This window comes from Perca flavescens, chromosome 9, assembly GCF_004354835.1.
Source record: "Perca flavescens isolate YP-PL-M2 chromosome 9, PFLA_1.0, whole genome shotgun sequence".
NCBI classification, from domain to species: domain Eukaryota; kingdom Metazoa; phylum Chordata; class Actinopteri; order Perciformes; family Percidae; genus Perca; species Perca flavescens.
The window spans coordinates 35,781,162-35,801,615 of record NC_041339.1 but is presented as its reverse complement, the minus strand read 5'-3'; the positions used below and the strand labels follow the sequence as shown (position 1 = coordinate 35,801,615).

Below are 20,454 nucleotides of genomic sequence, written 5' to 3'. Positions count from 1 at the left end.
AGTCAAATATAATTAGTCTGATATCAGGTCTTCATACCATTACATCTCGTACAAAGGTCAGCCATAAAAACGTGGCACCTTGGCTTTGAATATTTTTATTGCGTGAAACTCAGTGAGTCATCTTACTCTTCAAGAAGAAGCTACAGTATAATCACAAAGTTTGTCGTGATATCTTTCAGATATGTGGCTGTAGGTTTCCATTCCTGGGAAACGACAGTCAAGGTAAGATAAGACTGAAGTAGTAATAAGACTTTATACGTTAAAGGCCCCGCCTTAGACATCCACTCTGACTTCATCATGACTATTTAAAGCTGCGTGCTTCAACAACATCTCATCATTTACAGCGAAGCAGAAGTTGGACATCACTGACTTTATACCAGCGGACCCAAAGCAGCATCAAGAGCAGAAACCAGCCGAATATTTAGAGAACTACTGAGTCGAGGAAACAGCTGAATGATGAGGTGAGGAGCTGCTGCTGCATTTAATATATAAAGAGAATCATTATGATTTATTTAACATCTTATTATTGAGCCCCAGAGCCCAACATATTAACATTATGGATCCTACAAGTCAATGTTGATGTTTTCATTCCATCCCTATTTACTTCTTACACTTAACTTCTTAAAACGCCACTGGTTGTCACATACATATTTTTATTTAGTTTACAGTTAACCCTTAGATGCATGACCCACCAATACCTACACTCTTCCATGAGTGGGGTCAAAAATGACCACAATTAGAATGCGTTTTATGCGGTAAAAGTCAAAAAACTACTTATTACTTAATACAATATCACACACACACACACACACACAAACACACTTCATGATTGTGCTCAAGAGGATATTTACATAGTGTGCATGTCTAAAGGCAACACAGTCTCACAGCCGTTCCTGAAATGTTCACGTTATTTTTAATCTATTGATTCGTGTACACCAGGGGTGTCAAACTCATTTTCCCAGAGGGCCACACTGGAAAAAGAGAATCACACCAAGGGCCAGACACGGAGAGTTTATTGGCGTGCTTTTGTTACTGCATGTCACTTTTTTAAAATATTTTGGTAGCTTTTTTCTTCATTTTTGTTGGTTTTGTTCCCACTTTTTTGTGGCTTTCTCAGACATTTGTCATCTTTTTGTAAATTTGTTGCCTTTTCCGACATTTTTGTATGCTTTTTGTCGCATTTTTGTTGACATGAAGTCTACAAAAGTCCCTTAGCCATCGTAGAATTTAGAAAATCAAGCAAAACAATGATTACATTTCTTTTAACAACAACCTGTTTCTCAGCCTGAATATTAAAACTCTCTCTGCTGCTTCTGGGGGAATTTCTGAATCTCAGAGTCGGCAAATCTGCCATATGTCTGCTTTGAAAATCGTGTCCTTGTACACGAAATCCATAGATTAAATAACGTGACCATTTCACGAACTAATGAGAAGTGCTGTAAATGCTACCAGGTTTAGAGCCACTACTAAAAATAATAAATCATATTGAAATCATTTTTGCTCTACTGAAAACGCATGAAATCTTGCAAAACGTGCTTGTCTTTATAGCTTGTAACTATTGTTACATTCCATAGACTAAACATTTAATTGATTAAAAATAACCATAAGTTGCAGCAGTTAGTTTTATCAAGGCTGACATCGTGACACATTGTAATTGACTGACACAATGTTGAGCACTGAAATTAATTTTCAACTGGAAATGTCAAAGTGCCAACAGACCTTTTTGACATGTTGGTGGTTACCAGTTAGAAATTATATAACTAACCACATCACTGCCTCTTGACAAAAAACTACTTACTACTTAACAATACTTCCAACATAAACTTCAAAGTATTTGTATAACTTAACTCATGGTAAGGGAATTGAGGTAAAGTAAATTAACAGGAAGGGATTTTGGTAAGCACAAAGTTTCGAATAAGAATACACTAATGCACTAGCAGTGATCAGATCAGTGATTGGTAGAGTATTAAAAATAATATTAACATTTAATAAAAATAACCTTCATGGTGGTGAGACTGCTGGCATTAGATGTGTTGATCAACAGTAAATGTATACCTGAAATCAAAGGCTTTTAACCTTTGAAATTCCATAGAAAATGCTTGGGGTCATTTTTCAATCAATCAATCAATCAATCAATCAATCAATCAATCAATCAATCAATCAATCAAAATGTATTTATATAGCACTTTACAAAAACCAGCAGGTATCAAAAGGGCTTAACATCAGAAACACATGTCATACAATAAAAAGAATGAACATAGAAAACAGTAAAATCAGAAAAGGTTACACAGAAACAAAAGAATGAAAATTGTCACACCACTGCTATGTATTAAAGGCCAGACGAAACAGATACGTTTTGAGTTTGGACCTAAAAAGAGCTCCATCTGTGATAGTGCGAATATCAGGGGGTAACTTGTTCCAGAGTCTCGGGGCAGCAACTGCAAATGCCTGATCACCCCAACGTTTATACCTTGACCTCGGCACTTCTAAAACTCGCTGATTTGAAGAACGCAATGACCGGTTGTGCTCCCGCAAAGTTAAAATTTCAGACAAATACTCCGGGGCCAGACCATTTAAGGCCTTAAAAGCAAACAACAAAATCTTAAAATCTATTCTAAAACGCACAGGGAGCCAATGTAGAGTATAGAGAACGGGAGTAATATGTGCACGTCTAGATGTATTTGTTAAAAAGCGCGCAGCAGCATTCTGCACAAGTTGAAGACGTGAGATGGAGGTTTGATTCAGACCAACATAAAGAGCATAGACGGTTCTGTCTATTTTGTTGTTATTCTGTTGTGTTAGGGTTACTATGTCATCTTTTCTTGATTTTTGTCTGGGTAAGTGGTGATGACGAATGGGGGGAGGGGTTGTTTTTTTGTATACTGTTAAAAAATTAATGAAAATAGTTAATTAATTAAAAAAAAGTACTTATTTTTAATCTCATTCAGTGCTACTCAGAGTCAAACAACGCTGGAGTCCCAACTGGAGGCCCTGCAGTGCCACTTCACCTGGGATTTGGAGACCAGCGAGTCCCTACTTTTACGTCGCAGGGAAAACCTGGAGGACATCGGCACCGAGGAGGGGAACAGCTGGCTGGGTCACATTTACAACCTGCGGGGGTTCGTTCAGTACAAGCTGGGGTTCACCGAAGACGCCCAGAGTTTCTTCAACAAGGCTGCAGAGGCCTTCAGCAAGATAAGAAACGCAGATGAGGGTCCCTGGTTGGTGGTGAACTACGGGAACCTGGCGTGGCTGCACCACCACCTGGGAGACCAAGCAGAGAGTCAGGCTTACCTGTCAAAGGTCAACACCCTGATGAATAAATACCCATCTCCATCCCAGGATGAGCTCCATCCAGAGATCTACGCTGAGAAAGCCTGGACCCTGATGACTTTCAGCAGAGAACAAAAGAAAGAGGCTGCAGATTACTTCCAGAGAGCCATCAGGAAGCAGCCGGACATGGTGGAGTGGAACACCAGCTACGTCTTAGAGTTAATGTATGATTTTAGGCAAAACAACGAGGGGCTGGAGGCTGACATTTTGGAGAAAATGAGAATTGCCAAGGAACAGGATCCAGAGAACTTGTACCTCGCTGTTCTCTACCTCCAGCAATATGCAAAGAAAGGAGAGAGAATTGAAGAAGAAGCACGTGAGTTGGCAGGAAAGGTTTTGAGAAATCCTGTCAGCAGCTACAGTGGTATTAGACCATTATTAGGGGTTTACATAAACCATGTATCTATTGATGAGGCCATTGATTTGGCAGAGGAGGCTCTGGAAAAACATCCAGATGAGCGTTATCTGAAGAAATGTCTCGCACACTGCTACAAATGGAAGATCTTCAGGGAAAGCCCAGAGCAAAGCATGATAGACAGAGCAATCAGTCTCCATGAGGAGGTGATTTCTCTTTACCCTGATTCTTCATTTGTGAAGAAAATAACCCTCGCAAAGATATACGCAAAGGTAAACAGCCAGGATAAAGCTGATCAGATATACCAGGAACTGCTTGAAAGAGATCTGGAACCTGCAGACAAACAGATGCTCTACAGCACCTATGCAAAACATTTATTCTTTAATCGTCAAGACAGAGAAGGGTCACTACGATATCACGTGAAGGTGGCGAAGATACCGCTAAAATCTATCCATCGGGAGAACAGCATCACAACCCTGAAGAAGCACAAAATCCAAAGCCCAATGTGTAGAGAAATAGAGGAGTTTCTGGCAAACTTGCAAGAGCCATAGTGTTTTTAAAAGCACTGGTTCTTAATCCAGATTAAATGTAGGTACATACGTTACATTATATTGATTACATACATCAGGAAAACCTGTTTCCTTCTGTTGATCTGCTGGTCCAGAAGCAGCAACACCTTATTCAGAACAACATTCAGTACAATCAACACGTTGGTTTCATGGTTATCAAAAAGATATCTATCAAGACAACTGTCTGCACTTTAGTACAGTTAATATAAAGACAAAGGCTGTTATGTGTGTTTTTATGTGTGCACCATAGTTTAGCACTTTTAATTTAGTTGTATTTACTTACAATGACAATAAAGTCAATTCTGATTCTGATTCAAAATAAAAATACCTTTAAAATTGAGTCTGAAACCTGTCGGCAGTAGTACACTAGATCTGTATCAAACAAGCTGAATCATTTAATAACACTGGTCCTTTAAATAACATCCACTGTGGACAGGTTCAGATGTCATCACATGATTAATTCAATGTCTTTTCCAAACGTAACAGTTTATTATATTCCTGTTGTGTTGAATGTTTTTATTTTTAAGTTTAAATAAGTACATAATACTCTGTATGAAATTTGCTTTGCTGTAAGAAAAATAAACTTCATGTAAAAGTTAATTTGATGTATAACCTGAATATGATCGCCATTTGTAGCCTATATTAAATATACATTATATGAACTAAGAAATCCTCTTTATGTTTTTTGGTGGTAACCAGTGTTGTTCATCTTTTTTTAAATAAGTTACAGTTGCTAATTACTTCTCCCAAAAAGTAATTGAGTAAGTAACTCAGTTACAACATTGTAAAAGTAATTAGTTACTCAGCAAAGTAACTGTGACGTTATTTTTTATGTTCTATAACGCTATTACGTTCTATAACATCTTTAACGTCAAAGATGTTTATATTCACTGATTGATGTGTTACGCTCAGCCTTGGTCACCTGTTGCTGACCCGAAAAATCGAGCGTTGCTAGCTTTAACCGAGTGGCTCCGTCTTAGCATGTGTTAGCATGTGTTGATGTGAGGTGTTAGCATGTGTTGATGTGAGGGGTTAGCATGTGTTGATGTGAGGGGTTAGCATGTGTTGATGTGAGGGGTTAGCATGTGTTGATGTGAGGTGTTAGCATGTGTTGATGTGAGGTGTTAGCATGTGCTGATGTGAGGTGTGCTGATGTGAGGGGTTAACATGTGTTGATGTGAGGGGTTAGCATGTGTTGATGTGAGGTGTTAGCATGTGTGGATGTGAGGTGTGCTGATGTGAGGGGTTAACATGTGTTGATGTGAGGTGTTAGCATGTGTGGATGTGAGGTGTTAGCATGTGTTGATGTGAGGGGTTAGCATGTGTTGATGTGAGGTGTTAGCATGTGTAGATGTGAGGTGTGTTGATGTGAGGGGTTAGCATGTGTTGATGTGAGGTGTGCTGATGTGAGGGGTTAGCATGTGTTGATGTGAGGTGTTAGCATGTGTTGATGTGAGGTGTTAGCATGTGTTGATGTGAGGGGTTAGCATGTGTTGATGTGAGGTTTTAGCATGTGTTGATGTGAGGTGTTAGCATGTGTTGATGTGAGGTGTTAGCATGTGTTGATGTGAGGTGTTAGCATGTGCTGATGTGAGGTGTTAGCATGTGTTGATGTGAGGTGTGCTGATGTGAGGTGTTAGCATGTGCTGATGTGAGGTGTTAGCACCTTTGAATTTCCCTGGCTCGTCGCCATTGTCTCGGTCTTGTGTTTACGGTACTGATCCACTTTTGCGACACGACTGTCGCGTGGTGTCGCGACGAATTTCAACAGAGTGTCATGGCGGCTCGTTGAGAATACGATCTCGTATTTTACAAAAACAGTTCACCGAAACGTGTTTCTGAAAACATTTTAAGCGAGAAATAGGCCGTGATGCAGTTGCTGAATATTTCTTAATTTCAGATCGACAAAGGTCAGTTTGAAAGATTTTCGTCTACTTCTACTGGATAGTCGCATTGCGTTCAACACGATTAATTTGCATAAAGCTGAGCACCGGCCAGCTTCTTGACGCGCTACATTTTCCCAGAATGCTTTGCGTGAGCGTTGAAGTCGCTTGACGTCACCCATAGGAATAGAAGTGGAGCGCGACGCGACAGAAGCATCGAACGGACCATAGACAGTATATAATGGACCAGTAGACCCCGTTGCTCTGGACGGAGACCAGTGAAGGCTATTAGAAGCTCTTTTCCGGTGATGGCCAGCTTTACTGCGCAGCCTCCAACTGAGAGAATGTGACGTGAGCAACGTGTCTGAAAGTGTGAAGTCTTCTGGTAGCTGTGCCAAGAGAAATCTCAATCATTCCCAATCTTACAGATACGGAGACTGTAGGTGTATGTAAGGAGATAACATAGACACAGGCTAATTATTGCTAACTAACATGCTAGTTAACATTAGTAATTAAACCTAAACATCTCATGTAAGTCAAAACTGCCTGCGAGCTTCTCCTGTACTATACGGTAATTCCTCTACTATGCGACAGTAAGTCACTTGGTTATGACACAATCGTTAGCTTATATTTACAAAAACGTCTGCTACGGAGCCATAACGTGAGGTACAAGGTAATGGAGCCTTTTATACATTGTCGTGTTTCTTTGGAACTAAACAACGGACAAATAGAGTCTTTAAACGCTTCAGATGTAAAGTTATTCGCAGTCAAGTGACGTAAAAAAAAAATGGCGGTCAGCGGAATGCTAACAGGAGGTGATGGCCAGTTAGCAACAAAATGGCGCCATAGATGGCTCGAGTTCTGAAGCGAAACTTACCCCCTTGGAACGGACAAGTGGATCTGTATCGTTACCCCACAGTCACATTAGCTACAAAAGAGAGCGATATTGAATTCGCTTGTGGGCGCTCCTGGTGCGTGCCTAGCCTACTCTTGGTTGCTTGGCAACAGTAAACAGAAATTCTCCGGTGCAACCTTCAAGCACGTCTCAAAAGTTACTTCAGAGGTATCGTTAAGTCACAAGAACGATGTTTTTGGATTTAAAATTATTTATTTCTCGATAAAAGTAACAAAATATATGAGATAAAATGCCAAACTTATCAGATATATACAGAAATAACGATGTCCTGAAGCGTTTTCCGCCATCTTGAATTATTTTCTTCGACTAGAGCCACTGACATACGTCACGCTGCCCTCGCGCTCCGATTGGCTGTCGCTTTGTCGCATCGCTCAGCATTTGCATAAAATAGACTTCTTGTCTATTTGGGCCCCGCCTTGCTCGTGGCAGTGGCGAGCTCGTCACTTGTCGCTGGCAAACATCCGCTCCCTTTGAAGCTAATGTTACTGGGGGGTTAGTGGTAGTCAGAGCCCACCCAGCCAATCATCATCGCATATGCAACGGGGTCATCATCACCCCCCCCCCCTGATCTCTTCAGGCAGCTGGTGTGCAGCCAAAGCGTGACACCTCACGCTTCATTCAACCAAATTGTAGTAACGAGCCACTTTACATTCTCAGTAACGATAACGGCGTTGCAACGATGGGAAAAGTAATTAGATTACTCCGTTACTGAAAAAATAACACCGTTAGTAACGCAGTTATACTTAAACCCCGCTACTCCCAACACTGGTGGTAGGCTAACTATATATTCTTGTACCCTACACATTCAGGATGATGATGAACGTTAATCAAACTACAACTTTGAAAAGCTGCTGCTAAATAGTTTTTTTTGCTTTCAATTTTAAGCGAACACAGATGAACATTAAACATATACAACTGTATACCAATTATCTCCAAGTTTATATGTGAACAGATGAAATATAATTGAAGCTTCTGTGTATTTAAGTGTGAAGTAACCAAACAGTAACCTGGCAGCAGAGCATCATAATCATGGTAACTGTTGTCATACCGACACTCAGACAGACAGACGCTGCTCAAAGTGTCCACATAGATCTCTGCACACACTGGTTCTCTGTAGAATTGCACTGAGTTTGTGTAGCTTTTGTAGGCTACACAGCACTGTGTTACACTGACGTGTATGAAATGTGCAATAGAAATACAGTTTAATTGATTGACTAACAGCAAACCAAAACAGTAGCCTATACTGGCAACCCTGCAGGCATCTTGGATCTGAATATTTCACTGTGGCATCATAATATAGCTTCAAGAGGAAGAGAATTTACAGTCAACTTAAGAGAAAATATATTATGACAAAGTGAGTCATGTGTTTTTTTCCATGTGTGTTGCTTAGTTTCCATTCCTGGAAAACGAAAGTCAAGGTGAGATAGTAAAAAAGAATGTTAACAATGCAAGCGCCCCGCCTCAGACATCCACTCCGACTTCAGCGTGACTATTTAAAGCTGATCAGATATACCAGGAACTGCTAGGAAGAGATCTGGAATCTGCAAACAAACAGATGCTTTACAACATCTATGCAAAACATTTATACTTTAATCAACAAGACAGAGAAGGGTCACTACAATATCACATGAAGGTGGTGAAGATACCGCAAAAATCTATTTATCAGGAGAACAGCATCACAACCCTGAAGAAGCAAAAATACCAAAGCCCACTGTGTAGAGAAATAGAGGAGTTTCTGGCAAACCTTTGTATGAAATGTGCAATAGAAATAAAGTTTGATTGATTGACTAACAGTAAGCAAACTAAAACAGTAGCCTACTGGCAACCCTGCTGGCATCTTCTGTTTGAATATTTCACTGTGGCATCAAAATATAGCTTCAAGAAGAAGAACATTTAAACACATCAACTTCAGAGAAAATATATTATGACAAAGTGAGTCTTACTTTTTTCCAAGTCTGTTTCTAGGTTTCCATTCTTGGGAAACGAAAGTAAAGATGAGATAGTAAAATACAAACTTAACGAGTTGGACCACTTGTCTCCAAATGCAAACGCCCCGCCTCAGCCATCCACTCTGACTTCATCGTGACTATTTAAAGCTGCGTGCTCCAACAACATGTCATCATTTACAGCGAAGCAGAAGTTGGACATCACTGACTTTATACCAGCGGACCCAAAGCAGCATCAAGAGCAGAAACCAGCCCAATATTTAGAGAACTACTGAGTCGAGGAAACAGCTGAATGATGAGGTGAGGAGCTGCTGCTGCATTTAATATAGCAAGAGAATCATTATGATGTATTTAACATCTTATTATTGAGCCCCAGAGCCCCAAATATTAAAATTATGGATCCTACAAGTCAATGTTGATTTTTTTTTTTTTTATTACGAGATGAATGCATTTTCACAACAACAGAAAACTTCTCTCCCTAGGCCTACATCATGTGTTGTTTTTGTCTTAAAGATGATAAATGGTTTTTAATCCACAATGAGCTTGTGCTCAACCTTCAATGTAGGAACCAACATCATCGCCAAAACCGAGCTTGTAGCTACTCTTCTTCGTCTCCCTTAAAACCAACATAGACCATGGTCATATACCTCGATACCCTCTGCTGGTCACACTAGGTATTACAGTTGATTCATTACATATCATCACACGTCTCACCTGTTTAGTTTAATCCGTTTTCATTTCGGTTTGGGTTTGAGATATTGGGAGATGCTAATGTCTTTAAGTAGCCTACTATAGATGGGATTGTTATAAGTTTGTTGACTTTGCACAGAAGTCTGGGACGGTGCCAAAGGAGTGGCAGACTGGGGTGGTGGTTCCCCTTTTTAAAAAGGGGGACCAGAGGGTGTGTGCCAATTATAGGGGTATCACACTTCTCAGCCTCCCTGGTAAAGTCTACTCCAAGGTGCTGGAAAGGAGGGTTCGGCCGATAGTCGAACCTCGGGTGAGGAGGAACAATGCGGATTCCGTCCTGGTTGTGGAACAACGGACCAGCTCTTCACTCTCGCAAGGATCCTGGAGGGAGCCTGGGAGTATGCCCAACCGGTCTACATGTGTTTTGTGGATTTGGAGAAGGCGTATGACCGGGTCCCCCGGGAGATACTGTGGGAGGTGCTGCGGGAGTATGGGGTGAGGGGGTCTCTACTCAGGGCCATCCAATCTCTGTATGACCAAAGCGAGAGCTGTGTCCGGGTTCTCGGTATTAAGTCGGACTCGTTTCAGGTGAGGGTTGGCCTCCGCCAGGGCTGCGCTTTGTCACCAATCCTGTTTGTAATATTTATGGACAGGATATCGAGGCGTAGTCGGGGTGGGGAGGGGTTGCAGTTTGGTGGGCTGGGGATCTCATCGCTGCTCTTTGCAGATGATGTGGTCCTGATGGCATCATCGGCCTGCGACCTTCAGCACTCACTGGATCGGTTCGCAACCGAGTGTGAAGCGGTGGGGATGAGGATCAGCACCTCTAAATCGGAGGCCATGGTTCTCAGCAGGAAACCGATGGAATGCCTTCTCCAGGTAGGGAATGAGTCCTTACCCCAAGTGAAGGAGTTCAAGTACCTTGGGGTTTTGTTCGCAAGTGAGGGGACAATGGAGCGGGAGATTGGTCGGAGAATCGGCGCAGCGGGTGCGGTATTGCATTCAATCTATCGCACCGTTGTGACGGAAAGAGAGCTGAGCCAGAAGGCAAAGCTCTCGATCTACCGGTCAGTTTTCGTTCCTACCCTCACCTATGGTCATGAAGGCTGGGTCATGACCGAAAGAACAAGATCCAGGGTACAAGCGGCTGAAATGGGTTTCCTCAGGAGGGTGGCTGGCGTCTCCCTTAGAGATAGGATGAGAAGCTCAGTCATCCGTGAGGAGCTCGGAGAGAGCCGCTGCTCTTTGCGTCGAAAGGAGCCAGTTGAGGTGGTTCGGGCATCTGGTAAGGATGCCCCCTGGGCGCCTCCCTAGGGAGGTGTTCCAGGCCCGTCCAGCTGGGAGGAGGCCTCGGGGAAGACCCAGGACTAGGTGGAGGGAGGTCCAGCTGGGAGGAGGCCTCGGGGAAGACCCAGGACTAGGTGGAGGGAGGTCCAGCTGGGAGGAGGCCTCGGGGAAGACCCAGGACTAGGTGGAGGGATTATATCTCCAACCTGGCCTGGGAACGCCTCGGGATCCCCCAGTCGGAGCTGGTTAATGTGGCTCGGGAAAGGGAAGTTTGGGGTCCCCTGCTGGAGCTGCTCCCCCCGCGACCCGACACCGGATAAGCGGACAAAGATGGATGGATGGATGGATGGACTTTGCACAGGCACCTCAGGACTTTGCGGTTGTTACGGTGGAAAGCCCATTCTGATCTGTTGGACACTGTGTTTCTGCAAGATCAGTTGAACAGATTTGTCCATTAACTATTACATCTATAAAGTTAATTTAGAAGAATCACGCTAACTTAACCCAGCTGAATTTAATGTTACCTCTCGGTGGTACAGTTGATCACTGAGCCGTGGCCTACTGACAACTAGATATGCCGCCTCCAGGTGTTTAAAAGGATCTCGTAATTACGAGATAAGGTGTCTAAAAAAAGATATTTTATGGTGAATGCAATACGCTTCTGTATGAACCTGCGGATGTTGTGTTACAATATTTATTTTTATTCTCCATCAGTGCTGCTCAGAGTCAAACACTGGAGTCCAAACTGGAGGCCCTGCAGTGCCACTTCACCTGGGATCTGGAGACCAGCAAGTCTATACTGTTACATCTAAGAGACCACCTGGAGGACATCGGCACCGAGGAGGGGAACAGCTGGCTGGGTCACATTTACAACCTGCGGGGGTTCGTTCAGTACAAGCTGGGGTTCACCGAAGACGCCCAGAGTTTCTTCAACAAGGCTGCAGAGGCCTTCAGCAAGATAAGAAACGCAGATGAGGGTCCCTGGTTGGTGGTGAACTACGGGAACCTGGCGTGGCTGCACCACCACCTGGGAGACCAAGCAGAGAGTCAGGCTTACCTGTCAAAGGTCAACACCCTGATGAATAAATACCCATCTCCATCCCAGGATGAGCTCCATCCAGAGATCTACGCTGAGAAAGCCTGGACCCTGATGAAGTCCAGCGCAGAACAAAAGAAAGAGGCTGCAGATTACTTCCAGAGAGCCATCAGGATGCAGCCGGACATGGTGGAGTGGAACACCAGCTACGTTTTAGGGTTATCGTATACTTGTGATAAGAGAGACACAGGGCAGGTGGCTGACCTTCTGGAGAAAATGAGAGTGGCCAAGGAACAGGATCCAGAGAACATGTTCCTCGCTGCTCACTACTTAACTCTACGTGCTGACCACGGAGAAGAAATCAAAGATGAAGCATGTGAGTTAGCCACAAAGGTGTTGAAAAATCCTGTGAGCAGCTACAGTGGTATTAGACCATTACTAAAGGTTTACAGTTACTATGTATCTATTGATGAGGCCATTGATTTGGCAGAGGAGGCTCTGGAAACCCATCCAGATGAGCGTTATCTGAAGAGATGCGCTGCACACTGCTATAAAGTCAAGCTCATTTATTTCAGGAAGAGTCGCCCAGAGAAAAGCGTGATAGACAGAGCAATCAGTCTCCATGAAGAGGTGATTGCTCTCTACCCTGATTCTTCACTTGTAAATAAAATAGACCTTGCAAGTATTTACGCAAAGTTAAATTACAGCCAGGATAAAGCTGAGCAGATATACCAGGAACTGCTAGAAAGTGATCTGGAACCTGCAGTCAAACAGAGGATTTACAGCTGCTATGCAAAACATTTATACTTCTATGAACAAGACAGCAAAGGGTCAGTACGATATCACATGAAGGTGGCAAAGATACCGCTAAAAAGTAACTATAGGAAGACCAGCATCAAAACCCTGAAGAAGATTAGAGACAGAGGCAGGAGCCACATGTGTAGAGAAATAGAGAAGTTTCTGGCAAACTTGCAAGAGCCATAGTGTTTTTAAAAGCACTGGTTCTTAATCCAGATTAAGTGTAGGTACGTTACATTATATTGATTACAATCATCAGAACAACCTGTTTCCTTCTGTTGATCTGCTGGTCCAGAAGCAGCAACACCTTATTCAGAACATGTACGATCAACACGTTGTTGGTTTTGGTCTTTTAATGGTTATCACAAAGATATGTATCTCATAAAGACAACTGTCTGCGCTTTAGTACAGTTCATAGAAGACAAAGGCTGTTATGTGTGTGTTTTTATGTGTGCACCATAGTGTAGCACTTTTAATTTTGTTGTATGTACTTACAACGACAATAAAGTCAATTATGATTCTGATTAAAATAAAAATGCCTTTGACATTGACTCTGAAACCTGTCAGCAGTAGTACACTAGATCTGTATCAAACAAGCTGAATCATTTAATAACACTGGTCCTTTAAATAAGATCAACTGTGGACGACAATGTTCAGATGTCATTACATAATTAATTCATATAGATTTTGATCAGATGTTTTTCTTAACTTTATCACGGTCTTTATTATATTCCTGTTGTGTTGAATGTTTTCACGTTTAAGTTTACATAAGTACATAATACTCTGTGTATGAAATTTGCTTTGCTGTAAGAAAAATAAACAGTTATGTAATAGTTAATTTGATGTATAACCTGAATATGATCGCCATTTGTAGCCTACACGATACTATTAAATAAACATTATATGAGCTAAGAAATCCTCTTTATGTTTTTTGGTGGTAACTATATATTCTTGTACCCTACACCATCAGGACGATGATGAACGTTAATCAAACTACAACTTTGAAAAGCTGCTGCTAAATAGTTTTTTTTGCTTTCAATTTTAAGCGAACACAGATGAACATTAAACACATAAAACTGTATACCAATTATCTCCAAGTTTATATGTGAACAGATGAAATATAATTGAAGCTTCTGTGTATTTAAGTGTGAAGTAACCAAACAGTAACCTGGCAGCAGAGCGTCATAATGCAGGTGTCTCACGGTAACTGTTGTCATACCGACACTCTGCAGACAGACAGACGCTGCTCAAAGTGTCCACATAGATCTCTGCACACACTGGTTCTCTGTAGAATTGCACTGAGTTTGTGTAGCTTTTGTAGGCTACACAGCACTGTCTTACACTGACGTGTATGAAATGTGCAATATAAATAAAGTGTAATTGATTGACTAACAGTAAGGAAACTAAAACAGTAGCCTACTGGCAACACTGCAGGCATCTTGGATCTGAATATTTCACTGTGGCATCATAATATAGCTTCAAGAGGAAGAGAATTTACAATCAACTTAAGAGAAAATATATTATGACAAAGTGAGTCATGCTTTTTTTCCAAGTGTGTTTCTAGGTTTCCATTCTTGGGAAACGAAAGTAAAGGTGAGATAGAAAAAAAGAATGTTAACAATGCAAGCGCCCCGCCTCAGACATCCGCTCCGACTTCAGCGTGACTATTTAAGGCTGCGTGCTTCAACAACATACTTTATGCAAAGTTCAATTACAGCCAGGATAAAGCTGATCAGATATACCAGGAACTGCTAGAAAGAGATCTGGAACCTGCAGACAAACAGATGCTTTACAACATCTATGCAAAACATTTATACTTTAATCAACAAGACAGAGAAGGGTCACTACAATATCACATGAAGGTGGTGAAGATACCACAAAAATCTATCTATCGGGGGACCAGCATCACAACCCTGAAGAAGCACAAAAACAAAAGCCCAATGTGTAGAGAAATAGAGGAGTTTCTGGCAAACCTTGTTTTGAAATGTGCAATAGAAATAAAGTTTGATTGATTGACTAACAGCAAACTAAAACAGTAGCCTACTGGCAACCCTGCTGGCATCTTCTGTTTGAATATTTCACTGTAGCATCAAAATATAGCTACAAGAAGAAGAACATTTAAACTCATCAACTTAAGAGAAAATACATTATGACAAAGTGATTCATGCTTTTTTCCAAGTGTGTTTCTAGGTTTCCATTCCTGGGAAACGAAAGTAAAGGTGAGATAGTAAAAAAGAAACTTAACGAGTTGGACCACTTGTCTCCAAATGCAAACGCCCCGCCTCAGCCATCCACTCTGACTTCATCGTGACTATTTAAAGCTGCGTGCTCCAACAACATGTCATCATTTACAGCGAAGCAGAAGTTGGACATCACTGACTTTATACCAGCGGACCCAAAGCAGCATCAAGAGCAGAAACCAGCCGAATATTTAGAGAACTACTGAGTCGAGGAAACAGCTGAATGATGAGGTGAGGAGCTGCTGCTGCATTTAATATAGCAAGATCAGTTGAACAGATTTGTCCATTAACTATTACTATCTATAAAGTTAATTTAGAAGTATCACGCTAACTTAACCCAGCTGAATTTAATGTTACCTCTCGGTGGTACAGTTGATCACTGAGCCGTGGCCTACTGACAACTAGATATGCCGCCTCCAGGTGTTTAAAAGGATCTCGTAATTACGAGATAAGGTGTCTAAAAAAAGATATTTTATGGTGAATGCAATACGCTTCCGTATAAACTTGCGGATGTTGTGTTACAATATTTATTTTTATTCTCCATCAGTGCTGCTCAGAGTCAAACACTGGAGTCCAAACTGGAGGCCCTGCAGTGCCACTTCACCTGGGATCTGGAGACCAGCAAGTCTATACTGTTACATCTAAGAGACCACCTGGAGGACATCGGCACCGAGGAGGGGAACAGCTGGCTGGGTCACATTTACAACCTGCGGGGGTTCGTTCAGTACAAGCTGGGGTTCACCGAAGACGCCCAGAGTTTCTTCAACAAGGCTGCAGAGGCCTTCAGCAAGATAAGAAACGCAGATGAGGGTCCCTGGTTGGTGGTGAACTACGGGAACCTGGCGTGGCTGCACCACCACCTGGGAGACCAAGCAGAGAGTCAGGCTTACCTGTCAAAGGTCAACGCCCTGATGAGTAAATACCCATCTCCATCCCAGGATGAGCTCCATCCAGAGATCTACGCTGAGAAAGCCTGGACCCTGATGAAGTTCAGCAGAGAACAAAAGAAACGGGCTGCAGATTACTTCCAGAGAGCCATCAGGATGCAGCCGGACATGGTGGAGTGGAACACCAGCTACGTCTTAGGGTTAGTGTATACTTGTGATAAGAGAGACACAGGACAGGTGGCTGACCTTCTGGAGAAAATGAGAGTGGCCAAGGAACAGGATCCAGAGAACATGTTCCTCGCTGCTCACTACTTAACTCTACGTGCTGACCGCGGAGAAGAAATCAAAGATGAAGCACGTGAGTTAGCCACAAAGGTGTTGAGAAATCCTGTGAGCAGCTACAGTGGTATTATTCCATTACTAAATGTTTACAGTTACTATGTATCTATTGATGAGGCCATTGATTTGGCAGAGGAGGCTCTGGAAACCCATCCAGATAAGCGTTATCTGAAGAGATACGCTGCACTCTGCTATAAAGTCAAGCTCATTTATTTCAGGGACAGTCGCCCAGAGCAAAGCGTGATAGACAGAGCAATCAGTCTCCATAAAGAGGTGATTGCTCTCTACCCTGATTCTTCACTTGCAAAGAAAATAGACCTTGCAAGTATATACGCAAAGTTAAATTACAGCCAGGCTAAAGCTGAGCAGATATACCAGGAACTGCTAGAAAGTGATGTGGAACCTGCAGACAAACAGAGGATTTACAACTGCTATGCAAAATATTTATACTTCAATCGACAAGACAGCAAAGGGTCAGTACAATATCACATGAAGGTGGCAAAGATACCGCTAAAAAGTATCTATCGAGAGAACAGTTCCACAATCCTGAAGAGGTTTAGAGACAGAGGCAGGAGCCATGTGTAGAGAAATAGAGGAGTTTCTGGCAAACCTGCAAGAGCCATAGTGTTTTTGAAAGCACTGGTTCTTAATCCAGATTAAGTGTAGGTACATACATTACATTATATTGATTACAATCATCAGGAAAACCTGATTCTTCTGTTGGTCCAGAAGCAGCAACATCTTATTCAGAACATGTATGATCAACACATTGTTGGTTTTGGTCTTTTCATGGTTATCGCAAAGCTATGTATCCCATAAAGCCAACTGTCTGCGCTTTAGTACAGTTAAAGGTGCTCTAAGCGATGTGACACGTTTTTTCGGCCAAATTTATTTATCTGTAGACAGCCCAGGCTACACAAACGGCAAAAACAAACTGCGCCAAACTGCACCACCAAACATAACCAACAGTGCTCCAGCCAATAACCGACAAGAAGGATTTGGGGGTGGGGGTTGGGGGGGTTAGTGTGTGGAAGGGAGGGGACAGGATGTGGAGGACCGACGGGCGAGCTAGCCTCCGTTTTGTTTGACATTACTTTGAACGTCAACAAGAAGTGACATCGCCCAACATCGTTAGAGCACCTTTAATAGAAGACTAAGTCTGTTATGTGTGTGTTTTTATGTGTGCACCATAGTGTAGCACTAATTTTGTATGTACTTGTACAATGACAATAAAGTCAATTATGATTCTGATTCTGATTCAAGAGCACCTTTAATAGAAGACAAGGGGCCCTATTTTAACGATCTGAAACGCAAGTATCAAACGTGAAATGCAAGTAGCTTTGTGGGCAGATCTCGGGCGCTGTTGCTATGGTACCGGCGGGATAAATGACTCTTGCGCCCGACGCAAATCTTAAATGGTTTGGTCTGAAGTAGCTAGGTGTGGTTTGGGCAATCAGAGCGTCATCTCACATTCCCTTTAAGAGCAGGCGTGCTTGTTCCATGGCGGATTGCTATTATGACGGTGGATCTGCCTGGCGCACGCCAGCGGGAGCTGTCTGGGATTCGGCAAAGTAATAAATGCCCGTCTTGGCCGGGTGGTGATGTTGCTGCGGCCTCTCGGGCGCATCTCCTCAAGTCTGGAGAGGATTGCTGCAGCCATGGAGCGTGGGCCTCCAAACGCACCACCTGCTCCTGTTGTGCCTCTTCCTCCTCCCCGCCCTCCCCCCTACTCCATCTCCATCCACCCGCTCCATCAGGAGCACATCGAGTGTCCAATCCCACCGTAGTTCAACATCACGTCTCCTTAAGTCCTCTAATATTTCCTCATTTATGTCATCAACACATCCATGATTCATGGAAATATTGTGTAAAACACAACAAGCCACAAAAAATGCTGCGACTTTTTGAGGACTGTACTGTAAAGTTCCTCCTGATCTATCCAAACACCTGAAGCGCATTTTCAGTAATATTTTTCTTTTTTACGCTACATTATGGCCAAGCATGCTCCCCTAAAATAGTATCTGAATAACGCGGTACTGAGTTTAGACTAGCGCAACTGACTTTAGACTAGCGCCACTGACTTTAGACTAGCGCCACTGGCTTTAGACTAGCGCCACTGACTTTAGACTAGCGCCACTGACTTTAGACTAGCGCCACTGGCTTTAGACTAGCGCCACTGACTTTAGACTAGCGCCACTGACTTTAGACTAGCGCTACTGGCTTTAGACTAGCACCACTGACTTTAGACTAGCACCACTGACTTTAGAGTAGCACCACTGACTTTAGAGTAGCACCACTGACTTTAGAGTAGCACCACTGACTTTAGACTAGCACCACTGACTTTAGACCAGGTTTTTCCTGGTCTGTGAAACTGCAGAACACGCCTCTTCTTTTGCTGAACCGCAACCGGGAGCGCAAATACAGTTGAAACCAGATATTTACATACACTTCAGAAAAAAACACAAAAACTTGTATTTCTTTACTGTCAATTAAATCAGAGTAAACTTTTTCTGTTTTAGATCAATACATATTTACATATTTTTTGCATTTATTAAATGTCAGAATCACTTTCATCAAAGTCAGAAGTATACATACACTTCCTTAGTATTTGGTAGAATTGCCCTGAAACTGTTTCACTTGGGCCAAACGTTTTGGGCATCTTTCCACAAGCTTTCTACAATAGTTTGCTCGAATTTTGGCCCACTCCTCTTGACAGAACTGGTGTAACTGAGTCAGGTTTGTAGGCCTTCTGGCTCTTATTGGCTTTTTCAGAGCCGCCCACAAATTTTCTGTGATTGAGTTCAGGGCTTTGTGATGGCCACTCCAATACCTTGATTTTGTTGTCCTTAACCCACTTTGTAACTAATTTAGAGGTATGCTTGGGGGACATTGTCCATTTAGAAGACCCATTTGCGCCCAAACTTTAACTTCCTGGCTGATGTCTTCAGATGTTGCTTCAATATATCCACAACATTTTCTTTTCTCATGATGCGATCTATTTTGTGAAGTGCAGCAGTCCCTTCTGCAGCAAAGCACCCCACAACATTATACTACCACCCCCATACTTCACAGTTGGGATGGTGTTCTGAGGCTTCAAATCTTCGCCCTTTTCCCTCCAAATATACCGTTTATCATTATGGCCGAACAGTTACATTTTTGTTTCGTCAGACCACAGGACATGTCTCCAGAAACAACACGTGCAAATAAACCACAGCACGCAACAATAAGACAACACGTGCAAATACACCACAGCACGCAACAATAAGACAACACGTGCAAATAGCCCACACCACAACAGTGTGACACTTTTAAGTGATGCACACGTGCCTCAACCACTGGCTTTCCGGTACATAGACAGACCAACAACAGGACAATTTTAACAATTTCCGCCATTTTATTCATCACTAAATTCACTTCTGAATACGTTTTAGGCGAGAAATGAACTCTTTAGATTTCAAATATAGGCAGTCATGCGAAAATCGTTGCCGAATTGACAATTTGTTTAAAAGTTTTCGGAATTGAGTAGCACAAAAATTGTTTGCATTTCAGAACGTTAGGAAATGGACAGCGGCTTAACTCGATAATAAAGCCGTAAAATAGGCTTTAAACTCAGGACAGCACAACTTCTCACTAATACAGATAGGATTGGAGATGAAAAGTTTAACTGAGTAACCGCGATCAGCTTCGTGGGAAATTAAGAATCAATGCCACCAACATAACATGTCATAATCACACTATGACAGACGCTCCACTCCACGCACAAACTGCAATGTTTAATTTTAAATGAATGTAGCCTACTGGCAGCCTGGCACACGTAGGGTGCTCAGTATTTTATTATTATGTATCGGCGTGTGTGTGTGTGTGTGTGTGTGTGTGTGTGTGTGTGTGTGTGTGTGTGTGACGGCCGGCCAGCGAGGTTGTTAAGCCTGCAAGCACTTGTGGAGTTTAAAATGCAGTTAAATAATCCATATACGGCAAAATGAAAGCCTTTTATTTACGAGACCGGTCTGAGAGACCTCCAGCTTAGAGCGGGGTCTCTGAGCAGGACTGTCTGAGCGACAAGCTAGCGGCCCCAGCAGGCGCTAGCTTGCTGTCGCGTCACTTTATGGAAGCTACTCAATTCCGAAAACTTTGAAACAAATTGTCAATTTGGCAACGATTTTCGCAAGACTATA

At 42.5% G+C, this 20,454-nt stretch overlaps 2 protein-coding genes and 1 pseudogene across 2 annotated transcripts; all 3 read left to right on the top strand.

Annotated features, from left to right (window-relative positions):
• Window positions 1–456: 456 nt before the first annotated feature.
• Window positions 457–4,239, top strand: LOC114560982 (interferon-induced protein with tetratricopeptide repeats 1-like). The gene is made up of 2 exons (XM_028586615.1): window positions 457–461; window positions 2,949–4,239. The coding sequence occupies exons 1-2, from the start codon at window positions 457–459 to the stop codon at window positions 4,237–4,239; spliced, it is 1,296 nt and encodes a 431-aa protein (XP_028442416.1).
• A 4,918-nt stretch (window positions 4,240–9,157) lies between these two features.
• Window positions 9,158–13,509, top strand: LOC114561674 (interferon-induced protein with tetratricopeptide repeats 1B). Its single transcript, XM_028587744.1, has 2 exons — window positions 9,158–9,302; window positions 11,694–13,509. Exons 1-2 carry the CDS (start codon window positions 9,295–9,297, stop codon window positions 12,997–12,999), a joined length of 1,314 nt encoding a protein of 437 aa, XP_028443545.1. The 5' UTR covers window positions 9,158–9,294; the 3' UTR covers window positions 13,000–13,509.
• A 1,592-nt stretch (window positions 13,510–15,101) lies between these two features.
• On the top strand, window positions 15,102–17,180 carry LOC114561675 (interferon-induced protein with tetratricopeptide repeats 1B-like; annotated as a pseudogene).
• The last annotated feature ends 3,274 nt before the right edge of the window (window positions 17,181–20,454 follow it).